Here is a 24,351-nt window from a genome sequence, read left to right on the forward strand (position 1 = left end):
TGCTACTGATTACTAATGCTTTGTTCTTCACTGAATATTGCCCATTTAGATTTGCTAGCAATGAACTGATTAACCCTAATGGCTTTGCAGACAAAAAAAAAAAACTATGCATGATTCAAACACTGAGAACAGGGAATGACAGTGGTAGGGTTAGCTCTGCAGCCTCAAGTTCTCATTCTTCCACATATGCGTTATTAGAGTCGGGTAAGAAGCTGGGAGCAAATCCAGAACTGAACACACAGCGCTCAGATTCTGCATTCAGGATGAGGCTCATTGAAAGATCCCCTCCACTTCCTTCACTGTCTAGTCTGTGCACTGGCCCACACAGGGTCTGCAGGAACAGATCGCGTGTGCCATGCTGTCTGAACCAGTCAGTACGGAATGCAAAACACAGTAGCACAAATGAGGTTTACACAGATGCAAGAACTGCAGCAAAAGACACCACAAGAAGTAATTCCTGAGCACTCCCAGGAGAGACACAAGAATCTCTCTTTGCTTAGCATCTATTAGGAACTCCCAAGGGGCACATGCGATGTTTTCAGACCCAAGCTAACTTGACACCACCATGAGGCTCCGAAGCAGCAGTAGAGGATTTGAGAACCTATTTGCTATTTATGCCCATGTTTAGGCTTTATTTTTGTTGAGTCTTTAACGCAACAGACTAAGGATCAGAGTAGCTCCATTTTGAACACTTCATTCCAATTACGGAGTTGGTGAACAGGTGCAAACCCACAGAGCAAAAACCTTCCCTTCAAAAACCTTCCAAGCAGGACGTCCAGACACACACAGCTAATATAGCTGTTGGATGAACTTTTACCTACTCAAGAGAACTCCAAACCATGAAATAACAACCCAGCATTAACAGGGTGGCCAGCTGACCAAGATTAGTCTCAAGAAAATAACCTCTCAGAAGATCTTTAGCATTTCAAAGCAAGCTTTTTCCTACTTTAAAAGCTTCTTACTTAAAAATAATTTAATTTTCACATGCTGAAAAGATCAGGGGGGGGTCTTGATGGAAAAATTCCCGTGGGACTTAGTTAGTAGATGGAAAAAGGTGGGCAAAACTACTGGAATTTCCAGTAGTAGGCCAGGCAGCTTCTTCACTTGCAGCATAAGGCTTTCTGCTTAAAATAAAGAATTTAAGTGCACATCTGCAGACCACTGGCTTCAAAAACCACTCTGATGCAACAGGGCCATCATGACAGGCATGGGCATTTTCCGCCCCTCCGCCAAATGACTTCTTTTAAAGACACTAGTCTTTCTAGTTTGACTAGATATGAATTAAAAAACAAACAGAAAATCCAAACATGGACAATCACCATCATTCTTCTCATATTTTCCCCAAAAAATTAAGGCAGGTAAAGAGGATTTGTATAGCCAGCACTCAAGGACTTCTCTAGAAATTAATGCCAAGTTTTTAGTCATAGGAAAGATCCACAGGTCTGGAAGACACAAACTGGTTTACAATTGTCTGGACTGTCATATTAACTGCCTTTGATACCCGGCCTAAGTAAAACTAATATTTTAGTCTTTTTCTTAAAGTTGCATGCCTGAACAGCAACATAATTAATCAACATGGATATACAGACAGTTAAAAAAAAGAAAAAAAAAAAGAGAAAAAAAAAAGGAAATACCTTGGCATTTTAACAAGCCTTACCAATTTGCTTGATAAAGCTATTAATGATTATGCTCCATGTTTTGGATTTCCAGAATTTGGTCAGATATTTAATGACATTTTGTTTAAGAAAACTAAGAGGATACAAAATTAATTTAATAATCAAATGATATTTTTCTGTAGGCAGACTGCAAGAACTGGCTCCTAGCCCCACAGAACTTCAATTATCATTTAATCAATGACCCAGAAGATATTGCTTTGAATAAATTCCTCCAATTTCATTCATCAGCAAGATGAAAGAAGCATTAATAACAAGACCAAACAGATCTGTATTGTAACCAAAAAATATGCATTTGAAAAGCAAAATTGGGGAAGGGGGGGGGGGAAGGGGGGGGAAGGGGGGGGGAAGGGGGGGGAAGGGGGGGGAAGGGGGGGAGGGGGGGGGAAGGGGGGGGAAGGGGGGGGGAAGGGGGGGGAAGGGGGGGAAGGGGGGGAAGGGGGGGAAGGGGGGGAAGGGGGGGGAAGGGGGGAAGGGGGGGAAGGGGGGGGAAGGGGGGGGAAGGGGGGGGAAGGGGGGGGAAGGGGGGGGAAGGGGGGGAAGGGGGGGGAAGGGGGGGAAGGGGGGGGAAGGGGGGGAAGGGGGGGAAGGGGGGGAAGGGGGGGAAGGGGGGAAGGGGGGGAAGGGGGGGAAGGGGGGGAAGGGGGGGGAAGGGGGGGGAAGGGGGGGGAAGGGGGGGGAAGGGGGGGGAAGGGGGGGGAAGGGGGGGGAAGGGGGGGAAGGGGGGGGAAGGGGGGGGAAGGGGGGGGAAGGGGGGGGAAGGGGGGGGAGGGGGGGGAGGGGGGGGAGGGGGGGGAGGGGGGGAAGGGGGGGGAAGGGGGGGAAGGGGGGGGAAGGGGGGGGGAAGGGGGGGGGAAGGGGGGGGGAAGGGGGGGAAGGGGGGGAAGGGGGGGAAGGGGGGGAAGGGGGGGAAGGGGGGAAGGGGGGGGGAAGGGGGGGGGGGGAAGGGGGGGGGAAGGGGGGGGAAGGGGGGGGAAGGGGGGGGAAGGGGGGGAAGGGGGGGGAAGGGGGGGGAAGGGGGGGAAGGGGGGGGAAGGGGGGGGAAGGGGGGGGGAAGGGGGGGAAGGGGGGGGAAGGGGGGGGAAGGGGGGGAAGGGGGGGAAGGGGGGGAAGGGGGGGAAGGGGGGGAAGGGGGGGAAGGGGGGGAAGGGGGGGAAGGGGGGAAGGGGGGGAAGGGGGGAAGGGGGGAAGGGGGGGAAGGGGGGGAAGGGGGGGAAGGGGGGGAAGGGGGGGAAGGGGGGGAAGGGGGGGAAGGGGGGGAAGGGGGGGAAAGGGGGGGAAGGGGGGGAAGGGGGGGAGGGGGGGGGAGGGGGGGGAGGGGGGGGAGGGGGGGGAGGGGGGGGAGGGGGGGGAGGGGGGGGAGGGGGGGGAGGGGGGGGAGGGGGGGAGGGGGGGGAGGGGGGGGAGGGGGGGAGGGGGGGAGGGGGGGGAGGGGGGGAGGGGGGGGAGGGGGGGGGAGGGGGGGAAGGGGGGAAGGGGGGAAGGGGGGAAGGGGGGAAGGGGGGAAGGGGGGAAGGGGGGAAGGGGGGAAGGGGGGAAGGGGGGAAGGGGGGAAGGGGGGAAGGGGGGAAGGGGGGAAGGGGGGAAGGGGGGAAGGGGGGAAGGGGAAGGGGGGAAGGGGGGAAGGGGGGAAGGGGAAGGGGGGGAAGGGAAAGGGGGGGGAAGGGAAAGGGGGGGGAAGGGAAAGGGGGGGGAAGGGAAAGGGGGGGAAGGGAAAGGGGGGGGAAGGGAAAGGGGGGGAAGGGAAAAGGGGGGGGAAGGGAATAGGGGGGGAAGGGAAAAGGGGGGGGAAGGGAAAAGGGGGGGGAAGGGAAAGGGGGGGAAGGGAAAAGGGGGGGGAAGGGAAAAGGGGGGGAGGGAAAAGGGGGGGGAGGGAAAAGGGGGGGAGGGAAATGGGGGGATGGGAAAGGGGGGGGAAGGGATAAGGGGGGGAAGGGAAAAGGGGGGGGAAGGGAAAAGGGGGGGGAAGGGAAAAGGGGGGGGAAGGGAAAAGGGGGGGGGAAGGGAAAAGGGGGGGGGAAGGGAAAAGGGGGGGGGAAGGGAAAAGAAAAATCTCACAAGTATCCAAATGCAGGTTAGAGCAGTATGACCAAAAGATTTCTGGGGTGTTCCCAAAACATGGATTGCTTTTAACATTTTAAATTACCACTAATTATTAAGCATTATGGTTGTGGTCCTCCGAAAAGTTTTAGTGGCAGGTTTTGGGCTCCGTAACTCAAAGATTCAAAGAATTGGCTCCACAAACAAAAATCGCAGAAAACGCTAGGCTTCCATTCTGGTTTTCCAGACCGATATGGATGCGTGTTAGAAGTTCTGTAAGTGACACTTTAAGGACAAAGCCACTTGTGTGTGGCCTGGTTCTTTAAATCTGAGTTCACAATGGAGCACGTCTCTGAAGAACGCCTGTTGAACAATTCTCTCACTTAATGACCTGGGAAAATCAGATGCTGGTCCTTGAACCCTTGAGTTCAAATCATCTCCTTAGGAAGCTCTCCAACTGCAACTGCATCAGCACTCAACTGCTCTTGGATACAGGGGCAACGACAGGCTCCTCTTGGATGTACAGGTAGCAAGTGGGTTTTGAGGAAGTTCAGCATCACAAAAAACAAAGTTTCAGGACCATCCACCTATCTTTTAAAGTCCTACAACACTATAGCAGGGAAAGCTGTACCTATGATAAAGGGCCCCGATATGATGGTGGGATGTCTAGCTATTATGAGAACAGCCGTTATATTGGAAACTCAAAGACGTGAATTTAGAAGCCCTGGTTGAGACAGTCCTCAACTGAGGAAGGCTCATTAAACTGCTGAAGGTAGCAGGCACACCTAGCCAGTGTATGCAAAAGAGCAATAAGCAAATAATCTTATCTGGTGTGTTCTTCAAGCATATGGGGTGAAAAAAAAAGAGAAATGCAAAGCAAACACAAGTCACACAGATGGAGCATGTTTGAAGGAGAATGTCTAATGAAACCAATAGGACAGTTCACATCCCTGCTAACCTCCTGCTAGAGTTATACGTGCAGTATCCTTTCCCCTAAAAAACAGGCTCTGGAAGGGAGCTAAGAACTCCAGAGAGGTTCCTTTCTCCATTTCTGATACCCCCACCTTGTAGCTGTACTGTTCACCTCTGATGAAGTACACTTTCCGTTTGCTCTATGGCCTTCAATCCTATCGGCCAGACACTGAGAGGGGTGCACATGCTAAAGTTCCTTATGCAACCCAAGAAACACTCACACCATCACAATGCACTCAAAAAAATTCCAAGAAATATTGAGCAACAACAACAAAAAAAAGGCTAAGTGGAATTTAAGGTTGCCTGGCAGCTCATCCTAGACAACAAGGACCCTGATCAACACACTGAGTGATAAAGATGCTTCTCAAGGTGATAAAAAAAAGGCACAGTTTTAAGGCTGTGTACCAGTGCGGTGCAAGAGACATACATAAAGCACATATTTCATTATTTTCTAGTGTTTTTATGTTGGCACTCATATCTGCAGTTTGCCAAGACACTAGCTTACACAGAGATAAAAAGGCAAGAGGAACCCACCAGGCATTTTGAAGGAAATAAACAAGACAGTTAAATTGTATGCTAAGTGGTGTTAGTCAGCGAAAACTAGAGTTCACTGTGGCAAAGCATGCATGCTTTTCTACTGTATTTGTGTAGGATCCACTTCAAGTTCTCTCCATCATGGAGGTCAGTCCCTTTGGGAAAGATACTCTCATCTTCCTCCCTAAGTAATCTCCGTCAAGCTCCACCACTCACCTTTGTCTGCTCTTTCCTGAGTTGCTTTAATAACACCATGTCATCCTGGGCCTTTTCCCTCTCTTCTCTGAGAGCTTTCACTACACTGGAAGTCTGAGCGATGCAGCTTTTGATGATTCGCTCTCTGCTGGTGTGAGCTTCCATCAGCTGATTGGGAGAGACAAAAAAGTCACAGCACCCAGTTCAGTGATCCAAGAGAACAAAAATCTCCACATTATAAGTTTAAGAGGCAAAACTTTCTGAAATCGAGGTACCGCTGTGCCTGTAGACCTCCCTTTGACTCTCTATAATCCATATGCTGAGAAGCAACACTGCTTAGAGTGGTAGCTACCAAGCTGATCTGATGGTATCAAATAAAAGCCAAAGATATGCATGAACAGGAGGTTTTGAAAGCAATGCAGAAGTGTGCTAGCACCAGTTTTTAAATTAAAGCATGGGCTGGGCTAACACCATCCACTGAAGTCTGAAATACATCTTGAAGGATTGGTATTGCAGAACAAATGAATACTCCACATGGTTTTATAGCGAAGTACATTTTTTACATGCACATGGTTTAGCTACATAGAGAAGTCAAGTATGCCAGTTATGGATACATAAAGTATGGTGTATCAAGCCAGTTGTTTCCTAAGAAGCTGAGGATGCCCTGCTGTAGTGGACACTGCATGTAACAAAACGTCAAGGAATGAGTGGAAGTTAAAGGAACAGACACTTACAGACTGGTAGAGCTCTTTACATGTCTGGCTGGCATCAACTTTCCCTACAAAGGAAGCTGTTGGAATTGTAGTGTTTAATTCATGGACGATTCTGTCATCGATCGTCCTCATCACCCTGAGCAACTCCTGTATCAAAAAAAATCCTTGCTTATATCTCTGAGAATAGGCTACTGAAAAGAAAATTTGCATGATTAAGTCTTTTAATACAAAGTAGAAGGTAAAATAGAAAGTAAAGGTAGATCGCTTAGAAACAGCAAAAACCCCAGGCCAACCAGTCTCCACATGCAGGGAGTATTTGCTGCAATCCAATTAGTTGCCTTAGTAGCAAAAGTCAGAGAGAGAGACAATGAGGTACATTTGAAAAACTAAAATCTTCCTGAAACCTTCCCCCTGCCGCCCCCAGCAGTGGGGCCATGGTCTCATTTATTTTCTCAGAAACATGACCAAATGGCCTCTCAAAAGACAGCTGGGGCAGAATTTTCCACACACAGAGTTTGTTTCCAGAGCTCCATCAGCACTAATGCTTACTAAAAGGAATGATGGAAATGGGAGACTGCAACAAAATAGCAAATTCATAATAAAAATAACACATTTTTAAACACCTTACCCCCCCTCAAAAAAAACCCAAACCCCCCAAAACAGCAACCATAGCCTCAGTCTATGTAGATCCTGTTCATACTGCTGAAGATACACTTTTTAAAGGAACACAAAATATAAAAAGAAAAAGGAGAGGTGTGGCCTAGATGCACACAAGTTGCTAGTTTCATGGACAGAGTTCCTGCACTATATAATTATGTGTGCTGAGAGGTGGACAAATGAGGCCTTGCCATTTATCTGTCCCCATTTAAATAACGTACTTTCTGAACAGTAGGGCAGGCATGCTCATTTGAGGATGGACCTTACTAAATATCTGTAGCTGGGGAAAAAAAAAAAAAAAAAAGCATTCTTTTTAACTCTTGGAAGAACATGAGGGTTTTGATGATGCTACACAATTCAAAGAGCATATCTGGAAAGAAGCAAGCGCCTCGTAGACTTCAAGATGGGGGGGGGGGGGGGAAGGTATGTTCAGAACATGCTGGACTCGCGTTCCTCTGAGAACAGCCTACACACCCCAACAGCCACGAGCTCGTTTCAGCTGTTTCCAGAGGCGCCACCGCACCGCGGGGCACGGAGGCGCCCCGGCCCCGGGCCGCCCCCGCCGGCAGGACCCGGGCGACGCGAGCCCCCCCTCCCCGGGCTGCCCCCGCCATTTCCCGCCCGCAGCCGGGGAGGAGGGTGACCCTCTGGGCGCGCGCCCCCGCGGCCGGTTGCCAAGGAACGAGCGCGCGTGTGGGGCCGCCCCCCTCCCGCGTGGGGAGGCGGGTGGGGGGTGCGGCTCCCTCCGCCCGCCACGAGCGGATTACCTGGAACTCAGCGAAGTCCTCACAGCTCGCGGCTCTGCTGGGCGCCGCCATATTGGAAAGACCGAGGGCCGCGGCGGCGGCCAATCAAACCGGAGGAGGGCGGGATGACGCGCGGTGAAGGGCGGGGGCTAGGGCCGGGGCCAGTGCGTGGGGCGGTGCCCCGCCCCTCCCGCCGGGAGGGCGGGGCCGAGCCGTGACATTGGGGCGCTTGGGCTCGGCCGCGGCGGCTGCGGGCGGGGGTGCCATGTGGGTCCGCGCCGGTGAGTGACCTGCGGCACAGCGGGAGGCAGGGCGGGCAGAGCTCCCCGGGGGCGCTGGGGGCCCCGGCCCGCGGGGGCGCCGCGCGGCCTTGCCGCGGCGGTCGGGCGGCAGCGCTCGCGCTCCGCGGGGCTTGCAGGTAGCGTTTCCGCGAGGAGAATTTCGGGATTTTTTTTCAGGATCTTTTTTTCGTTATTCCTTTAGGTTAAAGAATGGGTTAGAGCTTCCCTCCGGGGGGAGCCTTTTCTCAGAGCTGCCTTTTTCTTGCTAGCGCTCTGCCACGTCCGCGGCTTAGCGTTAGGACGTTGGTGAAATGCTGGTGTACGGTCCTCGAAATAGCACTGCCCAAAGGACATCTGAAGCGTGTCAATAGATAAGTTCCTTGAAGCTGCGATGTGTACTGTGTTTTAGAAATCGCCTGTAGGCTGTAATTTTGCAGGGCCATTTTTCTGCATAAGGTTAACAGGCAAGATCAAGTGATGGCTTATAGAATCGAGCTCGAGTTTCTCTGTTGGACTCTGTTGCAACCTAAATCTGTTGTTTCTTGCGTACTGTTAGTTTCGAACCTATTGTTTTTACTACTAGTTTTCTCTTGTAAAAAATAAAAAATAAACCTTCATTTCAAAGGTAGCGTTTTCACTCTCGTATTTTGAGTTAAGTCAGTGCCTTTGCTGCCTCTGCTTTCCCTTCCAGACTGGGTTGTTAAAGTGCTGGAAAGAAATGTTCCTTCAATTCTGTGGATGGCTAGAGGAATGGATCTGAAGATACAGAGAAGGCTTTGCAGCAAGCCCCAGGAAGAGAGTCAGCCTCAGCCACGAAGTAAGAGCTTTTGATAAAGATCAGGCTGTCTTTGTAGAGGAGTGCTTGAGCATTTCAGTGTTTCTGAAAGGTTGTATGCTTTATCTCAGAAAAAGTGCTGCCAGTTTGAAAAACCTGGACCAATGATGAAAACTTCATGAAATATTTAGATATCCAGGCTCTGATCATCTGGATGGGAATTTGGCTGACATGTATGTTAATATCCCTGATTTTGTGAGAAGGAATTCTTATCTTTGATTTAGACTGAAAAATCGAACATTAAAATTAGCAGTAAGATTTTTAGTTTTCAACAAAGTCTATAGTAAAATTTCCTTCTTGTGACAATAACATAGATTTCACTTTCTAGTAGGTCATTAGAGTCTTGTCTAATGTACAGCCCTACATGGAGGCTCTTCAGCTGCACTCTAGAACCAGCTATTCAACCCCAGTGTAGAATACTGATGTTTAAGAACATAGTACTAGCTAAAGTACTTCTGCAGTTTTTCACAGTAGAAGCAGCTCCAGCCATATGCAAAACTCATCATGCCCTGCAGAAAACAGTCTGAATCATTGGTTTAGTTCATATTTAAGGAAAGGTCAGGTACAGTTCAGGTCGTGAAACATTTCATTGCTATAGATGGGACAGCTACGATGCTCTAATCAGACTTCCTGTATAACAGGTTACCTTTTTGACCCATCGATACTAGATAAAAGGAGCATACAGATGTGAAGCATTTTACATACATCTGTGTTAAAAACATATTATTAGAGCTGTACTGAGTGAGACTAAGGGTCTCTTTAACAGTGTTGTGTCTCCAGCAGCGGCCAGTAAAGGAAGGCCCTTACATTTTTGCAAAGGCCAACTGGAACAGTGGGCAATGGCAAGTATCTATGAAAGAGTACAGAAATAGGGCAAATGTTTAGTGTTTCTTTCCTAGACTGCTGTCCCTGCCACTAGTGAAGTTCTAGTCTTCAGCAGAGGTGGCACCTTTGTGTTTAATGGCCCTCGCTGGGTTTTCCTATCGTAAATTTGCCCAGTTTCCTGAAGCTGCATGTGTTTTAGCATACGTGTCCTGTGAAAAGGAGTTCCTCAGCTGAACTGTGCTGTGAGAAAATAAGTACAGTTTAGTGTTTGATTTTTTGAGTTTGGTATTTGCTATCTTCAGTCTGATGTTCCTTTATTCAATACTCCTTCTAGTACAGGAGCAATTTATTATAGTCCACCCTCTCCACGCCACTTACGATTCGGCAGCCCTCTGTTGTACTGAAGGGGGCTTCAATTACTGCTTTTCCAGGCTGAAGGGGGCTTAGTCTGTTAAATTGTTTCTTATATGAAGGCCATTCCATACCTCTGATCATCCTTCCAACTTTCTCTGTACCTGTTCTAGTTCCACTATAATGATTTTCGAGATGAGGGATCAGTATTTCACGTGCTCTTCAAAATGCTGGTGTCATGGTTTTATACAATGGCATAATGATGCTTTTGTATTGGTCTGTGCTCATTTCCTAATAATTGCTAATAGACTGTTTGCCTTTTTGACATTGAACATTTTGTTGAAATGCTCTGCGAACCCCCAAGGACTAATTTCCCAGAAATAATGGTTAGTTTAGAGACTCTTTTTGCATGTAAACTGGAATTGTTTTTCTTGTATGCGTTGCTTTATATTTATATGCATGGGATTTCACTGGCTCTGTCATTGACTCAGTGTTAAGAAGTTCTTCTGCAGCACTTCCCATTCAGCCTTCTTCTCTGTGTTTCTGAATAACTTACTGTTGTCAGCAAATTAGATATCCACCCCATTTTCCAGATCATGTATTAATCCACTAACCAGCACAGATCTATGCAGGATGCATCCCATTGTTTTAAAAAAAGCCAAAACCTGTTGATTTTTGCACTGTTTACTATATTTTAACAGTATGTTATGTACAGAAACCTTCCATTTTTATATTTTGTATATGAAGGTTGAAAGATGGAGGTGAAAATTAAGGGTTTAATCTTTGTCTACTGGCATCTGGTTGCTTTTACCTCCAGATAAAAAAAAAATCCTACAGTCCCTGGTAAATTTAAATTCTGCAATGTTCTGGTGCAGCATATTGGATTTTTTTTTTTCTAGCAGTTCCATTTGATATTTTAAACTAATTTAAATTGAATAGGAAAATAGTAAAATCACAGCACTTTAGGAAGCTTAGTTACTGGACCAGGTTCTGTAGATTTAATATTGCAAATATACAGGCCTTGGGTAAGATTTGGCTTCCCTTACATGGCCTCAGTTTAATACATACTTGCAGGTTCTCAAAACTGATTATGCCATACTTTTTTTTGTTCCCTAACCAACTTTTCACTTGTAATAGGCCGATCTACTTTAAGGGTACCTGGACACAAGCCTACAGACTGGGAGAAAAGGTTTTTGTTGTGGGCAGGCCATTTCAAAAAAGCAGAGGATATACCAGAGACTGTCTCGTAAGTGCCAGTTTTGAAGCTATAAAGGAGACATTGTCTACGCAGGAATGAGTTACCTGAATGCAACTCCAGAACAACTTTTCTTAAAGGGAATGGGTTTTCATGGCTGAAAAATACACAGAACTGAGGACACTTCTGATATTGCCTCAGGTGTTGATGTCAGAAACTGATAGAGTTAAAATCTTATGCTATTGTGATTGCTTTACAGTCTTGTAGATGAGGAAACCTGGGCAATTCTTTATTGTGGAGATGTATTCCTTTTGATTTTTCAGAAGGGAAGACTGACATCTATCAGTTGTTTCAGTAGAGAAACATCACAAATCGATTACTTTTTATTCTGCTTCCAATCAAAAAAGCTTTATGCAAACATTAAGTTTTTTCTAGTGTTTTTCTTACTATGTCAAAGTCTACTATTTTGTGGAACTTTCATGACATAATTAAAGAATAACTGAAACAGTATCATTTAAAATACTTATTAATGTATGTCTGGCGGGCTGGAGGCTCCTAATAAATAGTTCAAGGCTCCCTAATGAAAATAAAACATTGTCAAAATTTTCCTGTTGCTGGTGGAGTCCCTCTATCAATGCTTTGCTCTGTGCAAGGTGTGGGAGATACAACTGGCTGTTCTAGTCTGCCTGTCTACATATTCTAAAATTAAGATCAATCTTAACAACAACAACAAAAAAAGCAAGTATTAGTTTAAAAATCACTCCTGGTGGTAGGATAGTTATCTTTGAAATTATATTTATAATGTTTTAAAATATATGTATATATTTAAATTAAACCAAAAAACCCACAGTCAGTTTACTTTGTGCTGTTAAGGTAAACAAATTAGGTAGCTGCCCTCTAAAGATACTTTATTTGTCTGGATGCATTGTGTGGGAATTGAAGATCCACCTGTGTATCTTACATTTTTCTGAAATGCATCATAATGGATTAAAAATTGTTAAAAAGGAATTACTCCATCTTATATTAAATCATTTTTCTTAAAATCGCACTTGAAATACATAAAGGCTTAAATTATTAAAACCTATTAAAATTATGTCAGTTTGTATATTTTTGTGTGCAAGATAGTTGTCATGAATGTTTTTAAGAAGATAAACTTATCAGACTGAGGGAAGTCATTGGCTGTGCATCTAAAATCATTGTTTATTGGAAGGATAAACCAGCTTTTGATAAAAGCTGATTTTCTGCAAGTACAGAGAATTCCCCCCCCCCCTTTTTAAGCAATTAGTTCAGCCAAGGTTGAGAAGCTGACTGAAAACTATAAAAGCACAAAAACTTGTTTTCCTGTTCTAAATTAAGAATGAGGTATAAGGGGATGCGATATAACTCAGTAATCTTGAAATTTGTGATCAGAAGTAACTCATTCATTGAACAAAATAAATGTTTATTTTAGCCACTGGATTTGATTTAATTAAATTAAAATGCAAATGGTGTTCAAATAACTGCCTTTTTGTCGTGTATATTCTAATGCATCCAAGGTACTCAAATTAATAAAGTTTTTTAAATGCTACCTCTGTGCAGTTCAGCTTAATTTCAGTCTGCACCCAAGATGTTTGTCACAGATTATTAGCAAAACCAAATAATCTGGAAGCTAAATTTAACTGCTAGTTCTGTGCCTGATTAAAGTATTCTCTATGATTGGAAATCTTATCCTCGCAGCAATACGCTGAAACCATGATCAAACCTCTTGCCATTCTCTTCAAAAACGAGAGTATAATTTTTCCAGTTCTTGGGTCCTCTGTGATTTTACTGCCTTGAACCACCATGAATCCTTCAGTATCCTTTTTTTCTAAGTTCAGGGGTCAAAATGTGATAGAAGATTCCATATTCACTGGTGTTCATATACAGTGGTAGTCTCTCAGTTCTGTTAAATCTACTAGCCATGTTAGCTTTGAATTCTAAGTACCTAGTTCAATGCATTTATCCTTTCGTCATATGATACTGTTGCTTTTCCAGTCATCTGTAATTTTATAATACGCAAAGTTTAATCAGGGAGAATATGAGATTTCCTTGAGAAGGGAATCACTGCTCCAAATTCTTCAAGGAGGGTTAGATATACAGAATATAGGTCTCTGGTTGTTGTAGAAAGCATCTGAAAATGTTATGCTTCATTGGCCCTTCTTGCACTGGTATCCCTAACACCAGCTTTAAACTTGCTATAACAGAAATGTAATTTGGGTAGAATGATCTTCAGAGTTTAACCCAACATAAATGACCTGTTGATACTTTTAGCTCATCTCATATTCAGCTGAAAGGCTTTAATGACGAATACTAAGGAGGGATATAACTGCTGGCACGTCTAGATAAACACACTGAAATATGAGAAAGATTTAAAGGAGCCTTTTGTCCAAAGCTGTACTGGAAAGCTGACAATGCTTCAGGCCTCTGCAGTATGTAAGGAAAACAGATTACCTTAAGGCTATTGTTCTGTTTACTCTAGCAGAAGGGAAGTGGTAATCACTAGTCTTCTATCAAGTCCTACTGAGATTTCTAGTAGTGCTACATTGGGCAGCCAATGTTAAATCTAAATAGCATTATCGAATTCTGTAGTAGGGGAAGCCTTCTTGCTGAAAAAGAAAATAGACTGCATCAGAAATGACACCATTTTGAACCTCAGGGGAAAAAAAAACACTGCTAATCTAGGATAACGCCTCCCTCTGCCCAAGACACTCCAACTGTTAAATGTTTTGTATTTTATTCCTGCTGACAAATGCTTTTTACTATGCTTCTGCTGTTGAGGGAGAATGCATGTTTTAAAATATGTTAAAATATACTGCAGTTCAAACATGGATGGGCTACTCATTGTCTTCACAGATGTTAGAAGGTGGAGGTGAGCACAGAAGGGAGCTAGTAGTAGGAAAAATACCATATTAGTAAGAGCATCCTTCTCTTTTTGCAGTCCTCCCCCACTGAACATAAAATAAATAATAAAAATAATTTGACTGCAAGGTAAAGGAAGAAGGCTCCAGTATTTAAGTGATCTAGAAATGTAATACTCTCTGACAATTAAATAACTGAAAATTAAAAATGTTTCATTTCTTTCCAACTTTAACAGTGACTTCTTTTATGACTTTGATTAAGTATCTCCCAAGGAAGTTGGGGATCAGACGTTCCCATTCTTGTAAAGCCTTTTTTAATTTTTAGTGAAAAGAGCCAAGGACTGTTATTACACAAGATTACATAGATGGCATACCGGGAGAAATCAAATGACTAGCCAACAGCTAATTTGGGTCTTTGATAATGAGTTGGGGTTTTTTTTCTTTTTTTTCCTTGAGGATTGAAACAATCAGAGCAGCAAAGACCACACTGCGTGTGAAGTTCAGCTATGTAATGATTGCCTTGACAATACTGGGCTGCGTAATCATGGTGATTAGAGGGAAGCAGGTAAGTACAGAATTTGGGCTTGTGAGTGGAAATGGATCTTCACAAACTCCTCAGCTCCTCTTTTGGATTAGTAGTTAAGATTGGTGGGTTTTTTCATTATACCACTGAGCAAAAATTAAAATGAGTCCTTCTAGTCTCTCAGAAGTGACCCTCACCAATTAATTCACAAGTCAGAAAACGGTGATATCACTCTTAGACTGCGTATGCTTCCTTTAAAAGGAAAAGTAGTCCTTTTTGTCAGACAATACTTAGTTTTATCTTGCACAGATTTAATTACTTAATTTTACTGATAGGCTTCCAGAGTTTGAAAGGAAAGAGACCATCCTGTTCTGTGTATCTGGTAGGCAGTAAATGTTCTTTGGGCCAATGGGATCCATACAATTCATTGTATGGACCTATTACAAATGCCTCTTTATGCATATACTGCAACATTCATAGAATTAATATAATGGAAGTAGCAAATGAGCATGTTTCTCCACATGCAGACTGAGAATTCTCAGTCTTTTTAAACCATGGGGAAGCAGTCCATAATAATTCTGTGCCCTTTAATTGCATTAGAAAATACTGTCTTCCTGTAGTTTGGATGGAGCAACTTTTCCCAAACTGCTGTTGTTCATTAAATCAAAAAGCTATGTACTTTATGGAAAAACTCCAAGTCCTATAGATGGTGAGCATCCTTCACTTGCATAGAATTTGGCAAGAAATCCAAGAAGTTCAGCATGTGGCAGGACTAGGCCTATGGTTTCATTTGCACTGTATGAAGTTAAGTGTAAGGTCTAAGGTTCAACTGCAGCAAAGGTTAGTCATGCTTTAATTTTACGTGTTTTTTAACAGAGTTGGTGAAAGATTAACTTCCTAGTATTTCTGTAAAGAAATTAGGGATGCTTTTTTGTGTACTTAAGCCAAGCTGAAAGCTCTCAGCAGCTTTAGTCTCAAAGTCAAGGAACATGAAAATTTGTGCAGCTTATTGTCATATTGCTTTTGAAAAAAATTAGGGGATAACAGAAACACAGTCCTTTTAAGGATGACTGGAAGCAGAAAACCCTAGCTTAAAGCATCTACATGGACAGAACCTTATTCGTATGCTGCCTTTCTCTTAAGCTGCTACTCTGATTACATTGTTCAGATCTTGTTTTTATAGACTAAGCGTGCTAGAGAAATTATATTAAAATTTGTTACTGAGTCCCATTCCTAGCATTGTAAACTACTGAAGTGTGAAATTTCTACTTGTCAGCATTCCCCTTATCAAAGTGAAAAGGATGCAGCATTCTGAAACAAAACAGTTGAAAGCTTTTTCCCTGGCTTTAGCAGAGAGATCAAGCACTGACAATTCCCAGAACATTTTCCTCTTAGTTTTGAGTGGTATGAAAGCAAACAGTGGAAAGAGAAGAGAGGCACAGCTGCTTTGGGACCTTTGTTTTCACAGCAGCTGGAATCTATTATATATAACTTCTGATTTGTTTTCAGTATCTCTGACTTCTGAAGACCAGAGATTAATATTAAATACTGACCAGAAACACAGAATACATCTGCTAGCGCCATTAACAGAAAGGCTTACTCTATTCCCAGAGAAATAGTGAGTTTAAACCAAAATACTTTCTGGATTTTTTATTTTAACCCCTTCTCTTCATGGCACTGAGGTTGGCAGAACTGTGTCTTAGTAAGTTAGGGCAGATATTTTGTAAACTATTGATTGAAGTTTCATCTTTGTGGTCCTTTAGGTAACACTTTCTGCTCTTCTCTTGTCTTTGTATTGTAGGCTGTGAAAAGGCATGAATCTCTTATAAGCATAAACTTGGAGAAGAAAGCTCAATGGAGAGAGGAAGCTGCTCAGAGTACATCTGCTAAACCCTAGAGGAGGAGGAAAGCAAGCGACCAAGGACTGGGGAAGAAACAACATCCTTTTCAGCACTGGGAGGAGGATATAGTTGTATTTTTCCTGTATGTTAGTTCTGTACTTGTGTTCAGGAAAGAATGAATACATGATCCCGTAATCATTAAAAACAGAAACATCTATTTTCTTTCTGACAACCTCCCATTTCCTCCAAATTCTCTTCCTCAAGGTTAGAGGAACAGGACAAGTGAACAAACTGGATAGACAAAATAGTTGTTTCCCACATGTGCTATGCACAAGACTAGGTATCTTAAAAGACTTTGAGAGCCATACCTGTGTTCTTGGTACCAATCTCCTTTACCAAGTCTTATGCTCTTACTTACCACTTATGATAACTAGGACACAAAAGGAACAGTGCATTTGGTTTCCACTTGTACATCCATACTTGTACAAGTGAAAAACCTTTCACTGGACAGGCATCCACTATCACTGTCTTATGACTTGGGTACTTGACTTCTTTGGGTCCCTTCAGGAAGAAAGGGGCTGTATGCACTCTGTATTATTACAGCCTGCTTAGAATATTCCATATGTTCCTTTTTGGGTAAGAGAGAACAATTATGAGGGTAGTCCTTGAGTCAGGAATAATCGTATGGCCTGCATTAATATCAACAGAATGAGCAGAACTCATTAGGAAGCCTGCTTACTTGTTTTCAGTCCAATATATTCTGGCTATGTTTAAGTGAAAGATTACTTTTTGTGAAAAACTGCTGCCTTTTGATAAAAAGAGGAGAGTGATAGTGAAGTGGTATTCCACAGAATCAATGTGTTGCAAATGACAGCCTATCAGTTTTTACACCAGAGTCTACAGTGAGATGAGAAAAAATCCAAGCTAAGGGAATAGAGAGTATTTAAAGGAATACTGAGCAACAGCTCTAGCCTGTACTATCAGATTAACTCTCTAGAGGCACATGAGTGTGTGAGAAAGTGATTCAGGCATTTCCAGTTTCTGCTACTGAGCTCTTTTTTCTAAAATTTATTTGCATTTATTCCCTTCAAGTCCCCATCTTTGCTTTCATGACATTAGCCCACTTAAGAGAAGGATCATTTATTTCACCTTATGCCTCAAGTTTTAGAAACAGCAGAGCCACAGACACCTTTAGAGAGCTACTCCCAACAGTCCTATTTCTGGCATTCATCCCAGAATAGTTGCGTACTGTTCATGCTGAACAGTCTTCAACTGGAGACTAGTGTTTTTCCTCTTCCCTTCAGCTCCCTTGGAAGGAAATGTAAATTGGGACTGTCAGGACTGTTCCAAAGCACATAATTTTCCAGGACTGCCTGCCAACTGGTCGCTAGGGACTCTAGAAACAGAAGAGACATGTATGTTTGAACAGATGCAGTTTGTGAACTTTCTGATAGTGAGAGACAAATATTGTTTGAACCATTAGTACTACTAAAGGTTAGCAATATTTCTTAAGGAAATAAAAGCCCTACAAAAATGCAGGGTACATCTTGCTTGTCTTTATAATTGGAAAAGAGAAGCAATGAGATATCCAGCACAGACTTTTCTAGTACCTTGTCCTTTCCTCTAGAGATAGAAAGCAACTGCTACAGTCCATCTTTTTTATTGATTACAGTTCTGGGTACCACTCATATTGATGAGATGTAACCAATCAACCAACCTGTGCAGTCATTCCACCACAGAAGTTAGTAACCTTCAGATGTCTCCAAGACCTGTTATCAGATTCTCCCTACGGTCACCATCGTAAGTATGCTGTCACTCAAACCAAATAGGCTCCCATAGATTTGTCCACTCAGTTAGCACTGAGTGCAAGTCATGCTTAATTCCACTGCAGATAAGTGAACGGATCTTTCATGACAGCTCTCTTTCTGTGCCACACTAGTAAACCCAGATGTGGGAATCAAAAAAATCTTCCCAGAGTGTGTGCATGTGTTGTGTATGTTTTAAACAAGACCAAAAAGGAGAACATGAACTGTAGACAGTATTTCAGGTTACCATGAAGAGAAACTTGTATGTGATTTAATTTATGCTTGTTGATGGCAGAGCTTAAAACCATCCATCTCTCAAAATCATTCCCCTTTCAATAAGCACTTGAGTGCACTCTGAACAGAATTGTCATGCACCTCATCTAGTTATCAACATAAAACTGGACTCATCCAGCTAGTAAAACATTTCAAATAAAAATGTCTATCACTTAGCAACAGCTCAGAGCAGCATCAGTCAGCAGTTTTTCATTTTACTTACATATCTAAACACTTTATGCCCTGTTTACCCAAAAATTGAACTCAAGGGTCCAATGGCTTTATAGAAGCTCCATGTAGTCATATATCCTTTCCTTCTATCAGTCTGATATCGCCACCATTTCAGGATCTACCATAAAACCTGTGCATCACTGCACATATTTGCATTTTCTTTCAGCTTCCGCATTAGCTCCAGAGTCTCATATAAAAGCCTGAGCCATTGGGCTGTGTGCAGTCTCCAGCCCTCTCTCAACCATTAAAGTATTTTCTTTGAAAGTATTTGGGTATTAGAAAAATGAAGTAAATCCTTCTCAGAAGGACAATGAAAGAAATCACTTCTTTCCTAGCCCGATGGCTCCCAAGAAAACACTTGGCAATGGTTAAAAAACAGAGCACAGGTTTCTGGCCTAAGCAACCAGTCTAGTGGACTGGAAAACTTCTTAATACAGTTTGTATCACCTAATTGGCTCCTGGCTTTAGCCTACACCATCTTAACACTGACTAATTAAGAGGAACATACTAAGTCCTTAGAACAGTATTTCACTTTCTCCCCTTTGCCAGGTCTGCAGCACAATTCAGGGTAATATTTATTCTCAAAAGTAAAATTATTAACCTACATCATATGCCTTATTGTTATATCTATTCAAGAGGCAACAAATACCTCCCAATGCAATGATAAAACCGATGAACTGAACCACACTGCCTCAGTAGAGCATGTGTGAGCCCTATGGACATAGCCATAGCAGCAAGCAAAGAGGTCCCATTTATTTTCCTACTAAAACTCAGGTATTTGAAGGAAGACCTTATTATCTCATGGCTAAAACTGGCATGGAAGGGTACTAATGATGCATTGTGCTGATCCCAGAAGGAAGTAAACCTCACTGGAAGACATGGGAAATTACTTAAAGCTAGCACAGAGACACACACTTCCCAGAGGTAAGAAAGCTGTTCTGAAAATTGTCAGGGAAGCACAGAGATGCATCACCAGCACCATCATATTTAGGACTAAAAGATGGGATTTGGTTCTTCAACAGTCTTGGTACTGATAGTTACAGAAAAGCAAGTTCAAAAGCACATAACATTTTCTTGGGTCAATAACTCCCTCCCCTCCCTTAAGACTAAGGAAGGGACTTCAGCTATATTTGGTTGGGATCAAGGAACCAACACAGGAATTTAGGCTGAACACAGGCTGAAGTTTCTAGGCAGCAGTTGCCTCAAATGATTGTGTTGGTGGTATCTTGCCAGAAGCCCCAAACAGTGGTCTTGGCTTAGTGTGAGCTTTCAGTAATCTTCTGCCCCATCATCTCTTGCAACCTCCTAAACCCAAGAGAGTGCATCTGCCTGCCACGTTCCACTAGGAGCTTTACCAACAAAAGGAATAACTGCTCCTGGTTGCTGCTCCAACAAATACACAACTCCTCTAAACATTAGACTATGCTACTTCCTACTTGCATACAAAACAAGAACAGATCATTTAAAACAGTGTGACCTTGATGAAAGCATTCCCTGAGTTAATTCCTGTTTGAACAGCAGCATGCCCTTTAGGAAAGCAGAGAATATTGGTTTTAATGTTTCTAACACAGTGGAATAACACTTTTGGTAGAATAACACTTGTTACTCTAATGTCAGTCTAACCATTAGTTACTCTTAAGGGTAAAAAGTGCCTTATTTCTCATCTGAATGGAACATATCTTCCAACCTTTTAATAATTCTTGCTATTCCCAATTTTTTAGCATGTTGATAACCAACTTCAAATCTTTTTCAGAGGTACTTTTCCTCTAAAACAGAGACCTTTATCTGTGGCCTGAATGTTTTTTATTAGATGAGTAACCTTGCACTATATATTTAGCTCTATTAAAATGCAAGTAGTTTGCTTGCCCTTGGTTTATCAAATAATTCCAATCAGTCTGTATCACTGAGCTGTTTCTTTGACTATTCACAAGTCTGATCTTCCTCCCATATTCATTTAACTTGCAACTTTTGTTAGAAGTGGATTTTGCTTCTTTTCAAGTCATTAATAATTCTAAGTAAAACAAGGACAAGGACTGGTTGCTAGAAGATCCTGCTAGAAATACACTCAAGGAAGACCATTTAAAATTAAATTGAGACCTATGAGTTAGCCACGTTTTTAATCCATTTAATGTGTGCCACGTTAATTTTTGTATTGTTTTAGTTTTCAGTCAAAATGTTATGCCGTATCAGTCAAATGCCTTACACAGTCTAAGTATATATGACAACAACATTATTACCTGTGTCAACCAAACCTGTCACTTCAAACAAACATACCAAGTTTAAGGATTTATACTTATCTGCTCTGAATTCACATATCCACTGCAAAAGTAGCAAACACGGGCCAGGATCCTTACACAGGAAGGCACACCATTCAGCTTAAATGGACTCTTTTTTAATTCACTCATTTAGAGGCAATTGTCATTATTTTCTTGGGGGGGAGGGCAGGGAGGAACGCCAATGCACCACATTGTTTTCACTAGCCTGGAAGAGAAAACACTTATATAGAGAGAGATATATAGATATATAGATATGTATATAAATACACACATGTGCATGTGTGTATATATATGTGTGTGTGTATATATGTATATATACACACAAGTGTATATATACACAGAATATACATATATGAATATACAGAATATATACACACACACTTTGCTCAGATTTGTTTACAAAATATGTAGCATTTTTATACCATCCAATAAGAGGTACATGATTTTAAACAAATCTTATAGAAATGACATGTTATTGGAAATTTACACGTAAAAAAATCCAGCACAAAAAAATCCAAAAGCTAAAACAAGATTTTGCTACTCATCAGTGCTTCTATCACCCTTCAAGAAAGAGAAACACAGTTATTTATGTGATGTAAAGGCAACATTGAGGGGTTTTTGTTTTTAAATTAACCACCAAATTTAACCCCCTAAAATTACAAAGAATCGAAGTCCATTTACAGATCAAGTGCAGTAAACTAAATGTTCCTTCAGCACAAAGCAGCACTAGAGAAAATAACTGGGGGAGGGAAGGTGGAGGCCAACTGGATTAGCTAGGGAGGCGGCAGGTGGCTTCTGCAGTGGCCACTCAGGTCAGAGTCTCCATCCTGAAGCACAGACAGAACTGAAGACTATACTTAAATAATGATCACACAGAGCTGATGTTCAGGCCTTTGCCTAGCTTCTTTCAGCAGTTTGACAGGTGATTTACCTATTTTTTATTATTATTCTGTATCCAATCGGTTGTTTTTGCTTTTGCAGTGGCTTGCCACTGAAAGGAGTCATAAGGAGGATCTTGCAGACAGTTCTGCCAACAACGTTTACCACAGGTACATGACACTGCAGTAGTCAGTGGCAATTTTGAAATGTTTATACTGGACAAATGTGTGGTCCAAACATCCAAAATGGCTTGAAAGAACATAGCCCAGTGCAGGGAGGAGCACACAGCCTGGAGAATTGATTGCATTTACAGAAATGAAACCGTCACTTTCAATCATGTGGCATCTGCCTTGTTGTGTGAAGAGTATGTTGTCAAAGTCAGCTGAACTCAGTGAGGAGTGTCTAGCCTTTGCACCAGACATCAGTGATCCAAGCAGGGTGTGGAGCCAAGAACATGCTGCTAGCAGAAGGGCAGTCTACAGCTGCAGATGACAGCTGTCATGCAGTCAGTGATGCTGTATAGATGTCACCTGTAGGAACCACGTGTTCCATGATAATTCACCTGAAGTCCCATAAACAGCAAAAGGAAAATGAAATGAAAGGGCCAGGCAGATCTGGGTGGAATATTACTATCCTTTGAATGTAGTGTCATTGTAGTTGTTTAAATAAGGGATTTGACCAGAAGGATTCTATTTCATTAGGCGAGCTGGAGAGGAAGCTCTGTCTCTTGAAAATGAAAAGGAGGGCTAACACTCCTTGTGCTAAGTTTTGCAAATTAGGATTTTGTATTCAGAAGGTATTTTTTCAGAAGAGAAATCTGTTCGAGTCAAGCTGCGTAAAAATGTAAAGAGGCAGACAGGAAATTTTCAGCCATAACTACATTACCAAAGACAGACTTGGGTGCATGAAGTCAGAAAGGGCTGTAGGCCCGGTTGGGTCATACTGAGTTGGGAAGCAGAAACAGGGGTAGTTTCTCCATTCTGGAAGCTGGTTTGGAAAGTCATTTCTGGGGACGTGGTAAGAGTGACATATTCACAGGTTCTTTTTTTTTGGTGAAAAGGAAAGACTGGGAGGGTATACAAATCTCCACAGTGGCCTGCAATCCAGCTTGGGAGCTCAGTTTTGAGAAAGGATAGGACCAGATGTGTTCGGTATTCTTAAGACCCAGAAAACGTCCATTGTAGCCTGTTGTTGCAGGGGATAGAGAACTTACTCCATTATTTGTAACATGTTCTATATGCCAGTAACCCAGGCTGCCACATACAGCAAAGCAGATACATTGCATTTCAAGATTTAACACATCTCACACCACTATCCAAAGAGGCATCCAGGGAAGAGTATGGGAAATGAATTAAGCTAGGTTCTCAGAAAGTCTGAATGTCTTCCTGGACTGCAGGCACACACTGCAGCAAATGCACAAAAAAGGCAGCCTCATCTTGGATACCAGGAGTGTGGGGGCTAGCAGAAGAGGGATTATTTTCCTGTAATAGGAGTAGGGAATATCTCAAAGTATAGAAAGGTGCCTCTGCTCCACAAAGACGACAGTGGAGAGGTTTCAGAATCTACAGAAGAAGGGTGATTCTGGTGACCCCTTGCCAAGGAGGGGGCATCCTGCCACGGAGAGCCAAAGGTTTTCCAGACATATGTAAGAGCATGTGCACAAGGCAAGCGAATGAGCGCAAACAGGGTTATGGAAAACATTGAGAGAATCACTCCACGGGTGGCTTGTGGCTCGACAACAGGATTGGCTAGGTAGAGGAGCACTCAGCATAAGGACACCTCAGAGCTGGAAGCCTTCCATGGGAGCCTCACACTGCTGGAAGATGTACTGCTGCTGGCTGAGATCCACCTGTGGGGCAATGCTGCTGTCTTCATCCTCCGTCCCAAAGTAGTGTTCAATCAGATCAAAGGCCTTCTGATAAATCTCTTGATTCTCATGGCTCTGTAGGAATTCAATCTTGTCCAGGCCTGTAGAGAAAAGAAGCACATAAAAATTAAAGCTCAGTGAAAGCAGATGACCATATTCATTTTCAGTCTGCTGTGAACATCAAGTTTCATAACAATTCTCTCCCACCTTCTGAAAAAAAAAGGTCCCACTATAGAGACCCTTCCACCACTTGTGTTCTCCATAGCCAAGGAAAAACAGATTGCAGTACACAGTTTCCCTGTAACTATACAATGTATTTCATACTTTGTCTGCCTCTTCTCTCCCACTCAATCAAATCAGATCAAGGACAGGCTTGGAGATCTGGAAAACAAGGCCTCAGAGATTTTTCTGAACAGACTTTTAGGATCATGTTTGCTGAAGGCATTCTCACAGTACTTTTGTTTGCAAAGGCCATTAGCACAGAATCACAGAAATGCAAGTTGGAAGAGACTTCTGGTAATTATTTAGTCCAACCTCCAGCGCAGCATGGAACTACTACCAACACTAGATTAGGTCAACTGTGACTTTGTCCAGCAAGTCTCAAAAACTTCCAAGGATGGAGGCGCTGCTACTTAATATATAATGCGTATATAAAGTGCAGCTAAACTCCGGCAAACAGTTTCTGTGCAGACATTAAGCAGGTGGTCAAACTCAGGCCTTGTAGTCAGAAAGAGATTAAAATACTACAGCGAGCTGAACTATC

The 24,351-nt window shown here is 43.0% G+C and overlaps 3 protein-coding genes across 10 annotated transcripts in view; 1 reads left to right on the forward strand and 2 right to left on the reverse strand.

Moving 5' to 3' along the window:
* Nucleotides 1-5,417: 5,417 nt before the first annotated feature.
* On the reverse strand, nt 5,418-7,653 carry LOC136991330 (protein MIX23-like). Its single transcript, XM_067292177.1, has 3 exons — nt 7,552-7,653; nt 6,149-6,274; nt 5,418-5,582 (listed from the first exon to the last, which is right to left on the reverse strand). The coding sequence occupies exons 1-3, from the start codon at nt 7,600-7,602 to the stop codon at nt 5,418-5,420; spliced, it is 342 nt and encodes a 113-aa protein (XP_067148278.1). The 5' UTR covers nt 7,603-7,653.
* A 58-nt stretch (nt 7,654-7,711) lies between these two features.
* Nucleotides 7,712-16,489, forward strand: FAM162A (family with sequence similarity 162 member A). The gene is made up of 5 exons (XM_067302678.1): nt 7,712-7,811; nt 8,503-8,628; nt 10,960-11,068; nt 14,350-14,458; nt 16,218-16,489. Exons 1-5 carry the CDS (start codon nt 7,796-7,798, stop codon nt 16,311-16,313), a joined length of 456 nt encoding a protein of 151 aa, XP_067158779.1. The 5' UTR covers nt 7,712-7,795; the 3' UTR covers nt 16,314-16,489.
* An 892-nt stretch (nt 16,490-17,381) lies between these two features.
* Nucleotides 17,382-24,351, reverse strand: part of KPNA1 (karyopherin subunit alpha 1) — a 56,341-nt gene continuing 49,371 nt past the window's right edge. For 7 of the 8 annotated variants that reach the window (XM_067302611.1, XM_067302621.1, XM_067302641.1 and 4 more), the window contains one exon: nt 17,382-23,689. In XM_067302611.1, coding sequence (XP_067158712.1) covers nt 23,502-23,689 — 188 coding nt within the window. In that variant the 3' untranslated portion in view covers nt 17,382-23,501. The remainder of the gene's footprint in view (nt 23,690-24,351) is intronic. The other variant, XM_067302648.1, reaches the window with a different exon arrangement.

The sequence above is a fragment of the Apteryx mantelli genome, chromosome 1, assembly GCF_036417845.1.
Source record: "Apteryx mantelli isolate bAptMan1 chromosome 1, bAptMan1.hap1, whole genome shotgun sequence".
In the NCBI taxonomy this organism is placed as follows: Eukaryota; Metazoa; Chordata; class Aves; order Apterygiformes; family Apterygidae; genus Apteryx; species Apteryx mantelli.

What these genes read in the sequence shown, in the direction of transcription:
- LOC136991330 (XM_067292177.1), bottom strand. Translation starts at nt 7,602, where the DNA reads ATGGCGGCGCCCAGCAGAGCCGCGAGCTGTGAGGACTTCGCTGAGTTC. An exon ending in AGGACTTCGCTGAGTTCCAG is followed by an intron (nt 6,275 to 7,551) that starts GTAATCCGCTCG and finishes TTTTTGATACAG; the next exon opens with GAGTTGCTCAGGGTGATGAG. An exon ending in GTAAAGAGCTCTACCAGTCT is followed by an intron (nt 5,583 to 6,148) that starts GTAAGTGTCTGT and finishes TCTCCCAATCAG; the next exon opens with CTGATGGAAGCTCACACCAG.
- FAM162A (XM_067302678.1), top strand. An exon ending in GAGTCAGCCTCAGCCACGAA is followed by an intron (nt 8,629 to 10,959) that starts GTAAGAGCTTTT and finishes CACTTGTAATAG; the next exon opens with GCCGATCTACTTTAAGGGTA. An exon ending in GATATACCAGAGACTGTCTC is followed by an intron (nt 11,069 to 14,349) that starts GTAAGTGCCAGT and finishes TTTTTCCTTGAG; the next exon opens with GATTGAAACAATCAGAGCAG.